The 15027-nt window shown below is 42.5% G+C and overlaps 1 protein-coding gene across 5 annotated transcripts in view; it reads left to right on the top strand.

Moving 5' to 3' along the window:
• Positions 1-15027, top strand: part of ankfn1a (ankyrin repeat and fibronectin type III domain containing 1a) — a 212847-nt gene that overhangs the window by 3365 nt on the left and 194455 nt on the right. For all 5 annotated transcript variants that reach the window (XM_030077909.1, XM_030077905.1, XM_030077906.1 and 2 more), the window contains 2 exons: positions 254-381; positions 1427-1654. In XM_030077909.1, the coding sequence (XP_029933769.1) occupies positions 254-381; positions 1427-1654 (356 nt within the window). The remainder of the gene's footprint in view (positions 1-253; positions 382-1426; positions 1655-15027) is intronic.

Here is a 15027-nt window from a genome sequence, read left to right on the forward strand (position 1 = left end):
GCCAGATGAAACGAGAGTTTATAAATCATAATCAGATCAAAAAGCGTAGCAAGGAAAAATGGAAATCTGATTGTGTAGCTGTGAAAACCTCAGCCGCTGGTGACTTTTTTGGACCGACGCGCTTGTCGAGTCAAGTCTTTATCTGGTCCATCAGCTGTGAAGGAAATCAGAGTTAGAGTCAGCCGTGTCATCGGGAGAAACTGTAGCCTCGCTCCGCCTTTGACTGCTTCCTTCCTCTCTGTCCTCCCTGCAGCTATGGCTGAAGATGTCTGTGGACTCTGATAAGTCCTGCGTTCTGCTGTCGTCCAGGGACTCCAGGACGTCCTGCGTCTTCCAGACCGCCGAGGAGAAAGATGACATCCCGGGGCTCGGAGACGAGAGGTAACCCCGACTCATAAAGCCGCTGTCCAGACCTCGAGCCGTCCTCCAGTTAGGGCTGAACGATAAACCGATTAAATCAAGTTTATGATTTATATCGGCACAAGAGACGGCTGAATTGTGAAATCGCACAGAACGTGCACGCCCAGAAAAATCATGCATGAACAGCCAGTCCTGTGCTCGTGCTCGCTAAGACTCTCATCTGTTAGTATTTTGTGAAAAACAAGAAGAATCTTGATTAAAACTGCTAAATGTCAAATCACCCAGCCTTACTTTCAGTGACTGATGTAGAAAAACGTCTCATTTGGTGTTGATGTTCAGTTTTGCAAACACAGAGTAAAGTAAAAGCACACATTTTATTGATGAAAATATAGTCAAGAAAAAGCGAAGTTATCAGAAATATAGGCTTAAACACTAAGTAAGATTAAAAAAATCCAAAAAATGCTAAAGTATAGTAGCTAAAATGTTTAATTTGTGATTTTACAGCTCTGCTTCTAATTAAATGTCAGACACTGGTCATTTTGTAAAACCTGTTGTGCAGTTTATTTTTATTGCACATCTATTGAGTGTTTCAGTAAAAATAATTGAGTCAGTCGCTCTTCAGTGCAGAGTTTTAGTCTCCTGTTCCTCCTGTTTTGGAGGAAACACAACACTTGCAATTTATTGTGGCAACAAAATGCTCAAATTTCAAGATATTGACAAAGATATTGGCACAAAAAACACTGTCAGTGTCCCACGATGCTCTAAATGCAGGGGCTTTTCCAACACTAACATTCTGCGGAAGGAAACTGAATAATTGTGGGGTTTTTTTTTGGTGCAAAAATGGAAAAAATGCAAAAATTAGAGTATCAATATCCCGCTTCAGAAGACTCTGGATGAAGTCTGACTCATCATCTTCTAGCCTAGCTGTCATTTTTGTCTTTCATTTTTTTTATTTTATTATTTTTGTATCTGAAAATCTTGAGTATCAGTGTTTCTTATCTTTGTATTATCTGCTGAGTTTAAAGTTTTGTTGTCAGCTCGCGTGTCGCTCTGCTTCCCGCTGCAGCGTCCTGGAGATGCTGAGCTACTCCAAGTTCTCCGACCTGGAGACATGGCTGTGTATGCCGTCCACGCTGCTGCCCCGGGCCCTGGAGTCCAGCCGGACCTCCTCCGCCTCCTCCTCCCCGGCCTCCAACCGCTCGTCCAACCCGGGCTCCGCCTCCTCCTGCTCGCCGGGCTCCAACTCCCGCCTGTCCACCTGCAGCGAGACGGGAGAGGCCGACACGCTGCTCAGGTAAAACCAGCTCACCGGTTCCTGCATGTGTCCGTCTGCATGAGGCGTCCAGGGTGTCCAGTCATAATCTGTGACTAAAACAAGCGCTCTGAGTTTTGTGAGTATTATTAGGATACTTAAAGCACAAAATGATGGTATTACATTTAGAAACATTCTGCAATCTGGATCAGAAATACTTCATTGATCACTGAGGGGAAATTGGATCAGTTGCTCAAATTCTCAAGAGAAGAATTAAATGATCAGAAATGAGAAATATAAAAATTTTGTGTAATGAATGTAAACTATATGAAAGTTTCATTTTTTTGAATTAAATTACGGGAAAAAAATAACTTTTCCATGATATTCTAATTTTTTGAGTAGCGTAGTGTAGTGGATGTCAGCAGTGAGAACAGGCGGTGTTCGGCTGGCTGTGGTGTCTCATGGATCAATGACTCAAAACATGATAAGGAGCTTCATTCAAAATAATATCGGTGTAAATTTGTATCTGGATAAAAGTATTGTCATGATATCAGTGACTTAGCAGACCCTGCAGCGTTCCCACGGCTCACCTGGCTGCCGTGAAAATATAATTGTGGGTGAAAAAAACCCAGGGGTTCGTTTATAACTTATTGTTTAAATGAATATTCTGTCCATAAAGTCTCTTTACAATTTAACAAGTTTATTACAAAAGCAAATGAATAGACAAATCTGTGGAAATTATTACAAAATGAGGAGTAGATACTGAAGGTTTTTTTTTTTTTGTTGCCTCATTTAATACACCTCTATATGGGGAACATTAGTTGCACGAAGCACATCAAGACGGTGCTCGATTTCTTGCCATGTTCTCTGTAGCAGAGCCTCATCTATGTGGCAACGGCATCAATGATCTTTAGCTTCAGGTCATTGATGTCCCGTATCTTTGTTCGATATACAGTGGTCAGAAGTAGTCAGCTTTATTTTTTACAATTATTATAGATGTTTTAAGGCTGTAAAACCCCTCACTACACACTTTATACACTTTTCTCAGACAGGCATTAACATTTTCTCACTTTTCTCTCTTGTTTAAACTCTCAAAGTTCAAACCTTCGTAGAAAAATAAGTCCAGTATTATAGAATGAACGCATTCTGTACTGTACAGGAGACACGGCACAGAGGAGATGGATTGACAATGGTCTACAGTCCCTTAGCCAATCAGAACGCAGAACACAATGTGCTGTTAAAAAAAAAAAAAAAAAAAACATGCAAAATTGCACTAAAAAAAATCTGCGAAACTGCGAGGCCGCGAAAGGTGAACCGCGTTATAGCGAGGGACAGCTGTATGATATATTTATCATAATAGAAAGAAGTCCATGGGACTGGTGAACCAGGTGGCCGGGGAACTGGGCCATCCCTTCCAGTCCACCGGTCTGGAGATGTTTGATTTAGGGTTTATTTAACAGAACCTATTCCATCAACAGGGTACCTGAAGTACACAAATGCAATGTGATGAGAAACGTTGATAACCAGTTGCTCAGTTGCTTTTGTAATAGATTTTTTAAATTGTAAAGACACTTTGTGGACACCCTGTATTTTCAGGCTGCCCACGCCTGGCTCTAGCTGGCTCCCGGCCGCCACTTGTCACCACAGTCCAAATAAGGCCCTTCTGATAGAGTTCATCACTAATTACATGTTTGTCTCCAAGCTATTTAGAAGTTATAGAGTTGCCTTTTCATAAAATGCTAATTTGTCCATAAACGCCGAGGAGAGAATTGTCTGCAGTGCTGATGCCGGAGAAATCCACAGAGTGGGATTTGATTGCCTCTTTGAATTAACCTAAATGATCCTTTTGTTTTGCCAAGTTGAAATGTCAGAGCGGGCCAGAGCGGGGCTGCAGGAGATGATGATGTCTCTGATGTCTTTTTAATGTCACTGGAGCGGAAACACTGCAGCTCGGGTAAACCAATTACCTAAAATAGTAAACTATTGAAAGCACGGGCAGTTCCTCTCCCCCGTCATGCCAACAGAAACATTGTTATTCCAGCTAATAAAGTATTTGTCTGGCACCATGGCGACGGCAGCTATGCGGGCCGAGATAAGCCAAGAGCCTGCAGGGAGCCCGAGGGGAAACAATCGCATTTATAGCTTCGGGGGGAAATGTAGTCCTAATTTAAGGAAATGCAGTCATTATGGCCTGGCCTTTAATGACACCATATAAACCAGCAGCGTGGCTCAGTTAAAGGTGGGACGGGGAGCCACCATGAGTCTGGTCAGCCTGTTGACTCTAGCAGCCACGCTGGCAGGACACCAGCCATCGTGATCGTGCTTTTTCTGTCCTAATAATATTTTCCCTTTTTCATTTAACCTTTACTTAAAGCGTTACTTAAGAATTTTATTGTCCAATTACGCAGAAGCACTGTAATGTATGTGCGGAGGTTTGATAGGGTTGCGAGTTGGTACTAATGACTGAGAAATGAGGCTCCTTGGCCGCTCCAGCTGCTGAGCCTGCAGGCTTTTAAAACCTCTTGTTTTGAGCAAACAGAGTCCCGCTCAGCAGTGGAGGGACGGTGCGGTGACCGGCAGTGCATCGCCAGAGAGTTTGTCCTCGAGCCAAGGAGGAAAAAAATGACATAGCAGCATCATTGCTCCAGTATGCAGCCCAGTGATGAATGACCTCCTCGGTAGAAGTTTGTGTTGGACCTCAGCTCGATCTGTCGTTCAGAGGTGGTGTTGATATTTCCGTCAGTCACGGGACACCACGAGCAAGAGAAAACAAATCTGTCCACCCCAGTATAACAGCAGAAAACATGTTCCTGTCTGCAGAGTGGAAGCTCGTCAAGGCTGGGATGTTCCGCGTCCCTGCAGACGGACGCTGGTTCTGAGGTGGTAGGAGGTCCGGATCTGGAGTTAGGCGCCCATTTGACCCTCCATTATACACTACTCACAAAAAGTTAGGGATATTTGGCTTTTGGGTGAAATTTATGGAAAATATAAAAAGTTCACGCTACAGTGATATTATATCATGAAAGTAGGGCATTTAAGTAGAAGCATGCACTGGTGATTTCCTCATCTCAAACAATTTCTTGAAACAAAAGCCAACAACAGTGGTGGGTATACCACAACAAAAAATGTCAGTGTCAATAACTTGTCATGTGCCCTTGAGCATCAATTCCAGCTTGACAACGACGTCTCATGCTGTTCACAAGTCGACTTATTGTCTGCTGAGGCATGGCATCCCACTCTTCTTGAAGGGCGGCCCTCAGGACATTGAGGTTCTGGGGTACAGAGCTCTGAGCCTCTACACGGCGACTCAGCTGATCCCATAGGTTTTCTATGGGATTCAGGTCTGAGAAAGTGCAGGCCACTCCATCTGAGGTACCCCAGTCTCCAGCAGCCGTTCCCTAATGATACGACCTCGATGAGCTGGAGCATCAAACACCTGATGTGAATTTTGCTGTTAAGCTCCTTGTTAGAGAACAGCAACTTGTGCAAAAAGTACTGAAACATTGAACAGTTGGACATGTGCATTCAAAAGTTTACAGAAGGTCACATTAAGTTCACCTGTAAAGGTTAGAATGCATTTTAGGTTCATCCTGAAATTTCACCCGAAAGCCGAATATCCCTAACTTTTTGTGAGTAGTGTAAGTGAATGGGAGATAATGGGAAATTTTTAACTGTCATGCAGAAAGTCTTTGGTTGATACTTAACTTATGGAAGTATTTAGGAGCTTGTTTCAAGTCTGGTCAGTCACATGTTTTGGGTTTTACCGCACCATACCTTCATACGAAAAAAACCTACATATTTACATAAACATGCTTTGGGTATGTGGCCTAATTTTTCCCCATTGGAAGCTATCACATTTGTGACTCCTAGAAAAGGCTTAATTGTAATTGGTAAGCATGTGTAAAGTCAGTAAGACAGTAACCAAAACAAAACCAAGTGGAGTGGCAGCTGCTGCCTCTGAAAAATTACAGACTGTTCCTTTAATATTTAACACATAATTCACATAAATCCTTTATGTGAATTCAAACGGTCAATGCAGTCCTCAAAACGATGGTGCACATGTGCAAATTTAATATGATATTGGTTTGTCCAAGTCTTCCCTCTCTGATATGAAAGAAGCTATTCTTGAGCTTTTTTTATGTAAAAGATTTTTAATATTCTTTCTGATGGTATCGCTCATCTTTTTAATTTGCAGTGATATTGCAGCATTGAAATATCAAAATTGATCTTAAAAAAACAAACAAACAAAAAAAAAAAAAAATCATTGGCTGAATGTTAGTCTTTATATTGTTGGGTTTGCCTTTCTGACAAAGCGGCCTTTATAGCTGCCACCTTAGAAGTCCCAGATGTCTGACTTTCCCGCCGGCACGTGAACGCAGCGCCCGTCACCGTCGCCTGTCTGGATTGGTTGCAGATTACGGCGAACGCAGCCTTTCAGGCGGCACAAAAGCTCGTTCAAACGATCTCCCCCCGCCGGATCAACCCCGACATCTGAAGCACTTGACTCTTGATTCCTGGATTCAGCTTTTGTCTCATGTACACACACATACACTCACACACACACACTCATGTATATACACCCCTACACAGTGCGGTAAGGTAACACCCCTGTCGGGACACTGAACACTTGAGAGGGCATTCAGCTGTGGACCTCGGTGCCATAAAGTGTGATTACATTGGCTGAGCGGGTCCTGAGAGCGTTTCTGCTCCGCGCCAAGACTCTTCTCTTCACCGGCTCCTCAGAAAACACCCGTCGACCGCCGCGATTCCTCGTTTCTTTGAGTAAACGCTGCCCCAAAAAGAGTACAGGTCATTAGGCATGTTGGCATCGTCCTGTGAACTGAGTCAGCCAGGAGACATGATTTGTTTGGCTGAGAAAACGTCCGGTGTGTGAACCGTGAGGGTCGGGGATGCCGAGTTGGTCGCAGCTGCTGGACTTCCTCCTGCGCAGGGAAAAGAGGGGAGGCCATCGCAGCCGAGCGTCATGGCGGAGCCGCAGCTACGCCGTCACACCGGCCAGGTATCAGGATAACACAGGAGCCAGCAGCAGCCACACATCAGCTGTTTTTTTTTTTTTTTTGGTTTGTTTGAGGATATCTTGTTGAACACCCTTGAAATGTGCAGAGGTTGCCGTTGTGAAAGCACCTCCTCGTGTGTTTGTGTGTCTGTACTGAGACTGTGCTCAGGTCTGTCTTTAGGTTTTAAACAGCAGCTTTAGGAAAAAGTCCTCAATTCCTGCATTGAAGTAAAGGTATCAACGCTGTAATCGAGAAATCGTGCTTTCAAAGTAAAAGTCCTGCATTCCAAACTTTCCTTCAGTAAAAGGACGGCAGTAAAAATAGCCATTTCTTTCAGAGAGTTAAATTATTGATGCGTTAACCACGGCTCCATATCCTGGTGGCTAGTTTACACCCGAACCATGCGCCGCAAAAATTTGCATGTTTGTCCTTTTGTGTCACGCGACTGCGACAAACAGCTCTGCTTTGAGGAAACAGAAAACCCAAACTTAAAGGTTCCTCTCTGCACGGGGTCTTTTCTCGTCTCCGAGCGGCGCAAAGTCTCTCGTGTCCCTCTGAGCTTCACGGGCGTGTTCCTGTTCATGAGCTCAGCTGCAGTGTTGCTGAAAGTGACTGAGCAGCAAACAGCAGCTCTGAGGTCAGTGCTGCAGGTTTCTCTGCTGTCTGAAGTTCATTATCACAGTGATGGTGGCCTCCATAGAGTGGTGAAGTCCCGCCCCTTCCAGTGGGCCCCCATGGGACCTTTTGGAGCGAAAAAAATGAATGGTGTTCAATGGACAGAAAATAATTATTTTCTGGTCCCCCCGTCATTATGCCATGGATTACGCAAATGTTGTTTATCGGCTTAAATAACAAATTTTCATGTCAAGAGTTTGACCGTTTATTGCTCCATTGTTCAGTTAAATGCTGTTGAGAAAACACAATTAGAAAGACTACATGCTGTGTCGCGTGTGTGACGTCACGTCATCGCCGTTTCCCTCCATCCAGTTTCAAATCAAGATGCCGGTGTGTTTCGTTCCCGATTGTCCGCGTCTCCGAGGGCCGACGGAGTGCCGGGCCGGGCGGGAGGGCGAGCGGACCCCGCCGCCGGGCGGAAAAACTCAGAACCTCAAAAACTCAGAACCTCAAAAACTCAGCGCGGAGCAGAGAAATCGCCATGTCTGTTGTAGGCTTCCAGTGCGGGTGGTGACGTATATCATTCACACCGAGAGCAGTGAAGAGTTGTAGTTCACAAAGCGGGCTCACACAAAACCTAACATTATTAATATTCTTCGCGCTAAATTGTGGTCTTCTTTGCGTGAAAAATGATCTTTAAATATCACAAACAACATATGTGAAATCCATGGCACAATTCAAACGGGACCAGAAAATAATTTTTATCTACCCATTGGATCGTATTCATAATTTTTTGCTTTTGAGGACCCATGTACCGGAAGTGGGTGGGCGGGACTTCACCACTCCATAGGGGGCGCCGGCGAGCGTCCGCTCTGCTTGGCCCACACACAGGGACGCTGCTTCACCTCAGGGAGCTCAGATGGAGTCCTGTAGAGGATTCTCCATCTCTACAGATAAATTTTGAGAAAACAGTGCTTAGTCTGGCAGAGTATGTGCTGTTACCTTCAGATAGACGTTACAGTGCGTGCAGTTGTAAGAGCAATCGCTTTAAAAACCTTTTCCTCCCCACTTCAATTGCTCTGTTAAACAATAGGCCCTTAGTTCATAGCCCTGAGTGTGGGTGGGATCTCTTGACTCTTTTGACTGCTTGTTATTTATTTATTATGATCATTATTTATTATGGATGAATACAGTTCTCCTTGTTCTATATATTTTTATTTCTTATTTTTAACCTTTACTACTCTTACATTTTTACTGGCACTTACTATACATTTGTTCTATGGACGGCGTAAATTGAAGGGCCTGGGCTGTCTGCTGAACTATAATGTTGTACATATGCTGCTATTGTGAGTTTTCTGTCTGTGTTTTAAATGTTGATGTGGAAAGTGCACTTTTGCCCAAAACAAATTTCCCTTTGTGGGACAATAAAGTATATTTTATCTTATCTTATCTTATCTTATCTTATCTTATCTGCTTGTGAGCTTTCACTTTCTTCGCCTTCCTTCTTACCTGGAGAATCCTCCATTAGAACAGCAGCCCACCAAGGTGTGACACACCTGGCTGTAGAAAGCGCTCTGATTGGTTTACTGCGTTTTCAGCCTTTTTTTCCACCATTAAAACAGTAAAAGTGGACTTGGACCCTGAATGCAGCAGGAGCTCAGAGATAAAATAGAGCCCAATGATTCAACACCTGTAAGACGTCACATCACAAGGAATCTGAAGACAGTGTGTATCGATGGGTTAGAAAGAACACAGCTAGAAGTCGGCCTTCTGTGACGCTTAAATGTGGAGATGTAGTTTCTTTTTCTGGCATCTCTCTGTGATTTTTTTTTTTTTTTTTCATCTCAGCTGCACACACAGTATCTGGCACTTTACTGTGTTAGTTCATATTTGTTTCTTTACTTTACGTTTCTTTACTTGAAGTTTCTTCCCGTCATTCTGCTGGGCAAAGCGCTCTCAAAATGTGAACTTACTCTCGCAGAAGCTGTCAAACTCCAAAGTCGTGAACGCGGCACGGAGGATGTGCGGGAATCCCATCATGCCTCGTGCCTCGTGCGGTTTCCACGTCCTCCCGAGCCGAAGACGTTTGATGAATATTTTAGCATGTACAGTTTGTTCCCCTGCAGTGTGTGTGTGTGTGTGTGTGTGTGTGTGTGTGTGTGTGAGAGAGAGAGAGAGAAAGAGAGCGAGGAAAAAAAGGCCATAATTGGTGCTGTCATGACGTTTTTAAATGAATTTATCCATTAAAATCTCCTCGTAGCTTCTAGGGAACAAAGCTCAACATGAGCCGATCTGCAATTACTGTCAGTCAGCCCGACCGCTTCGACTTCGGCACTGCAAAAAAAAAAAAAAAAAAAAAAAATCTCCATCCTAACAAGTCATTTGCTGTTAAAATCTTGTTTTTTTCCTCAAACAATGTAAAAACATAAAGATTTATCAAGATAATGTCATTTAATTCAATATTAAAATTCTGGACACAAGTTGGTCACCAGTGGAAAACAAGTGAAATGACAGATTTTTTTTTTTTTTTTTAAACTTGTTTGAAGAAAACAAGATTTTTGAAAGGTGAACATGAGGTTGAATATGTCGAGGTGGAGATTTTTTGCAGCGTGGAAAGCTTTTAAACCCGAGGGGCCGGCGGACGGGGGCTCTGATTAGATTAATTGATGGTTTCTCCCCCCTCGTCCAGGAAATCTAAGCGCTCCTTCATTTGCATTCAGGAGCGTGTGATATTTCATGAAAAGAGGCCCCCACTTTGGCTTCAGCGCTAATTGTGTTAATTATAGCTTTGACATGTGATCTTAATGACATTATTTTTTGTTCAGTACGGGGGGTTTTATGTTTTGAGCCGGTCGACGGTTTGATGGTAATGAGGGAGTCCGGTTTCCAGCAGCCGACACTGAGAGCACGAGCACAAAGGAAATATTGAATTTCCACATGGAAGCTGGTGTGGTGACAGTAACTTTCACATGTAGCGGTGGGAAGCGTGTGTGTGTGTGTGTGTGTGTGTGTGTGTGTGTGTGTGTGTGTGACAGGAGCCGCTCGCCTGCCTCCAGCCTGCAGGTTTGAACCGGCGTCCCCTTGAGCTCCAAGTTGAGCTTTTAGTCTTTTGAGGTTTTGTCGGTCTTGTCTTTTTTTTTTTTTTTTTTTTTACGCGTTAAAAAACATTCTTGTGTCTCTGAACAGAGCAGGACGGGACTGAGGGAAGAACGCTGTGTTGGAAAATTTATTTATTTATTTTATTTTATTTAATTCATTGAAAAAACAAACAAACAAACAAAAAACAATACACTATAAACACAACATTCCCAAATCTTGAATGAAAGCGAGCAGAAAGAAGAATAATCTTATTTAATCTTCCCCTTTATCCCCAAAAAAGTCAATTTTCAAAGCACTTAAATTAAAACAATAACAACAAAATAAAACAAAATTAAATTAAAATAAAATATAATAAAATAAAATCGCTGCCGGCCACAGCACAGACAGTCACATTCTTTTTCCCGAGTTCCAATTCAAGTTATACCGTTCAAACATTATTTTTTTAGTATACATATAGGCTACTATACCTTTCAGATTATGACAATCAAACATAACTAACATATTTCATTATATTTCCTTAACATACTGGCTTTAACTGTTCTTTTAAAGGTAACTTTTCACTTGGATTCTTTGGTTTCTTTGTTCAGATCGTTTAGTTCTGAATCTTGTTTTTTTTTTTTAAAGATCTCTGTTCCTTTTAAGTTATACTTACTTTCTCTTTTTTCTAATCTTTTCTGAATATTGATTGGTATAAAATGGTGAAAATAGCTGGAAAATCGAGGTACCCCATGATGAGTGATTGACGACATTTACATGCACACCATATTCTGATTCGGGTCAATATTCTGGTTAAGGTAATTTTCTGAATAAGGTGTTTATATGCGCTGTGGCAACTGGAATATTCCGTTTACATGTTACTTGGCATGTTCCCGTGTTTCGGCGTATTCCACACTCTTATGTAATGCAACACTCAACCTGCAGGGGGCAGCAGTACGCGTATAGGCATCTGGTCTGCCGGAAATACGAAGAAGAAGAAGCTCGATATCCTCCATGATATTGAAGTCTCTGATCAGCTGAAGGCAGACTGCAGTCTCCTGGCTCTTGCTGCTGTTCGCCACGTCGTTCTCCCCGCTTGCAGTAACCATAGCAACAAAGACGCCCCAGGATTCATTGCAAATCGAGCATGCACAGACGTAACTGAATATTCCGGTACAGGGCATTTTCCGATTAAGGCGTTTACATGGCACAATATTCCCGTTAGAACAGGCACATGCCAGGTGTCTGATTGGGAATATTCTCCAACTGGAATATGACCTTAATCCCGGGTTCGGTGTGTTCACATGACTCGTGTGCAACCGGAATATTGAGGATATTCTGAATAATACAGGAATATGGTGTCTGAGTTATTCTAGCAAATTTAAAAAGTCATGCCGATGGTCCACTCGTGGAGTCAGTCGTGTTTTAGCAGAGTGGAAATGCACACGCCGCCTCTGATTGTGAAAATGAAGACGGTGAAATAAAGCCAGCCTCCGGTCTGCGCGCGTGCACTTCTAGAGACGGTGGTTCATTTTTATTGTATTGAAATTTATTGTATTGAGTTTTCGAGCATCCTTACGTTATTGTGATGTTTCAGCCTGTGAGTTTTTTTTTAAATTTTTATTTATTTATTTTTTAACGTCACTATAAAGAAGGCAGAAACTCATCGTGCGGTTCATTTTTTACCTGTTTTCCAGCACCTGAACCACCTGGTTGACTTTATTTTTTTTAAAGCAAAACACAAAGACCGCGTCTGCGAATACAACACTGACGATGAAAAATGAGTTTAAAATGAGTGACTACAGTGGAGAATAGATACCTTACCCTAAAATAAGGAGGTTTTTAGTCGAGGACGGCGTTTGGCAGAGTTTGTGAAATCCCTCAGCTGGAAGTCAAATGACGGTAAATATGAACTTAAGCATGAAAATTAGGAAATAAGTGGCTCTGAGTGTTCGGCTGCATGTTGTTCCCTCTGTTCTCCTGTCTCTCTCAGTAAAAAAAGATAATAAAACTTAAAATGAAAATAAGCAGGATTGGAGCAGAGAGGTTTCACATCACAACAGTGACGGATCGCTTTTCTCCAAAACTTTAAAAAATCCGTGTCCAAACGAAGCCGGGGAAATTCAAAAACGGCTTTTTGCCCTTCCATCCACACTTTTTCAGTCCGTTTTCCAAAAGCAAAGTCCCACATTGCGTACGCCTCTGCTAGATCACATGATGGTCTCACTGTTGGTCATCATTTCCAGAAAGCTCAGTTTCCTCCGTCCACATGGCGGCTCCACACAGATGTACACACCTTGGAGACCGTTTTTGAAAAGCTCTGTTTCCGTAGGTGGAAAACGTCGGCTCAGTGTGGATGGAAGGATAAAACAGAGAGAAAAATATAATACACATTTTCACATTCACAGCTTATGGGTGAGCAGTAACAGCAGGGTTTTTTTTTTTGTTGCATAAATCGGAAAAGTTTTTCTGTGGTTCAGCCTTTTTTTGCTCACATGACAGCGGTGTTTTGGGGGGGGATCTGGAACTGCAGACTTTTGACATTGTTCGCTTTTGAAAAGCGTCACCCGTCCCATCGCCATGTCAGAGAGGCGACATGCGGTGTAGGAACCATCTTAATGAGTGTAGGTGTTCGTGATTTATTTTGACCACAAAGGTGTGCTCTAGTTCTGTTTAGTTCTGTTTGTTTTGGGTTCATTGGTCGCCGCCCAGACACAGGTGCTTTAAATAAGGCTGAAATCACTTTGAGTTGGATGGTGGTGGGAAGCACACAGGCTCTGTCCCAATTCAAAGGCTGTGCGCTACCTAGGTCGCATTTGTAGGCTGCTTACGTCACGGCGGCACGACAAGTGCTGTCCTAATTCAGTTTTACCGTGCGGGGTCCGACAGATCCAGCCTATTTTTGACTCATTTGCAGGAAACACCTCCACGATGCTTCGCGGCCGACATCACAGCCTACTTCCCAGGGTACCTTTCGGTCCAGTTGAATTTCTGGATCAGCCACCATCGCTGGAATTATGAAGCATGTTTTAGACCGTCTTCATGTTTATATCATGACGTTTTGATAAGTTTTCATGCCTATAATTACCACCATTGATTCAGTTTAGCTGTTAACTGGATCCGAACAACGCCTGTAAATGCAAGTTTAGTTAGATGAGTTAGATAGGCATTTTGCTTGATGTTTCCATAGCAACCATCAGCGCATCAGGTATGTTACAATGTAGCCATGTGTACAATTAATTTAATTAGGATATTCTGTTGCAATTTGTGAGGTGTAACAATTATCTTAATTTTCTGCATCTTCACGAAGACAATAAAATAAAATACATAAAACTACAGAATCGATGTTGTCCATCTTGAGAGCGTTGAAGCTGCTTATCGTTTGGTTTCATGCACAGGTGTTCACCGACACACCTCCGAAACCTACTTCGGCATTTTACGCTGCATCACTCGAATGCGCTTCGGGAAGCCTCGATAATAATGACGTAGGAATCCTCCGCAGGCTACACCGTCCCAATTCACTAAACTTTTAGTTCCGGTAAACTTGATATCGGCACCTACGTCGGACGCCTCCTGCGTGGGCACCGTGGGCTGCGACCTGGTAGTCATCTAGCCCTTCGATTGAGACAGACCCATAGTTTTTACCGACCTCCAGCTGAAATCCAGCCACAATCCACAGCCAACATCTACTTTCACGTAAAAGTTTTGTTCCTTTTTGTAATTATTATTATTTTTGTTGCAATACATGGGAACGTCACCCAAAGGAAGCCATTTTTGAGCAGTGTTTATTTTCCTGGAGTCGAAGTCAAGACATTCCTCATGCCACCGTTAAGTGATTAATTAAGTTTGTTTTTGATAGTCACCACATGCAGTTCTTCTAAAAACCGGACAGTGAGGCCCCAAACAGGCGGGCGCTGCGGGGCGGTCCAGGTAGCAAACGACTAGAAACGACTCCAGTCGGGGCGATTCAGAGTGACAAAGCGCCGTTTGGGATAAGTTATACCTGACCTACAGAGACACTGCATGCAGAGCTGTGCATTACAATTTTCATTTCATTTCATTTCATTTATTTGTTTCACACATGTACAAATACAAAGAGAAAGGCGGGGAATCACATAAAACAACAACAACAACAACAAAAAACAAGAAAAAACAAGAAAAATCTGTGTGAGGTGTGGTTAGAAACCTATAGAGGCTTATATGAAAACCACACCCAAGAAAATACTAATGTTAAGATACACACAATACAAAAATCACAAATACGTATTAAATGTTCAAGTTGAAAATATCATGTAAAAAGAAAAAAAAGTAAAATCATAATTCATCAATACAAATAGACAATGATTTATACATTAAAAAAAAAAGAAAAAATAATATAGAGTGGTTCTATTTTTCTAAATCAAGAAACTTCAACAGAAGAGCATTTTTAAGTTTGTTTTTTTTTTTGTATATGGACAATGACAAAGAAGAATCAGTTAAATGTACATGGTTATTCCACATAATAACACCACGATATTTAATAGAGAATTGACCACGGGATGTTTTATACAGTGGAAGATGAAGATTTTTGGCTTACAGTTACAGTTCACCTCCTCTCTCTCTCTCTCTCTCTCTCTCTCTCTCTCTCTCTCTCTCTCTCTCTCTCTTCATGTGGTGATTAACATATTTTTTGCAGGTTGGACGGCGCACATTGACTCTAATAACACG

The sequence above is a fragment of the Myripristis murdjan genome, chromosome 19, assembly GCF_902150065.1.
Source record: "Myripristis murdjan chromosome 19, fMyrMur1.1, whole genome shotgun sequence".
NCBI lineage: Eukaryota > Metazoa > Chordata > Actinopteri > Holocentriformes > Holocentridae > Myripristis > Myripristis murdjan.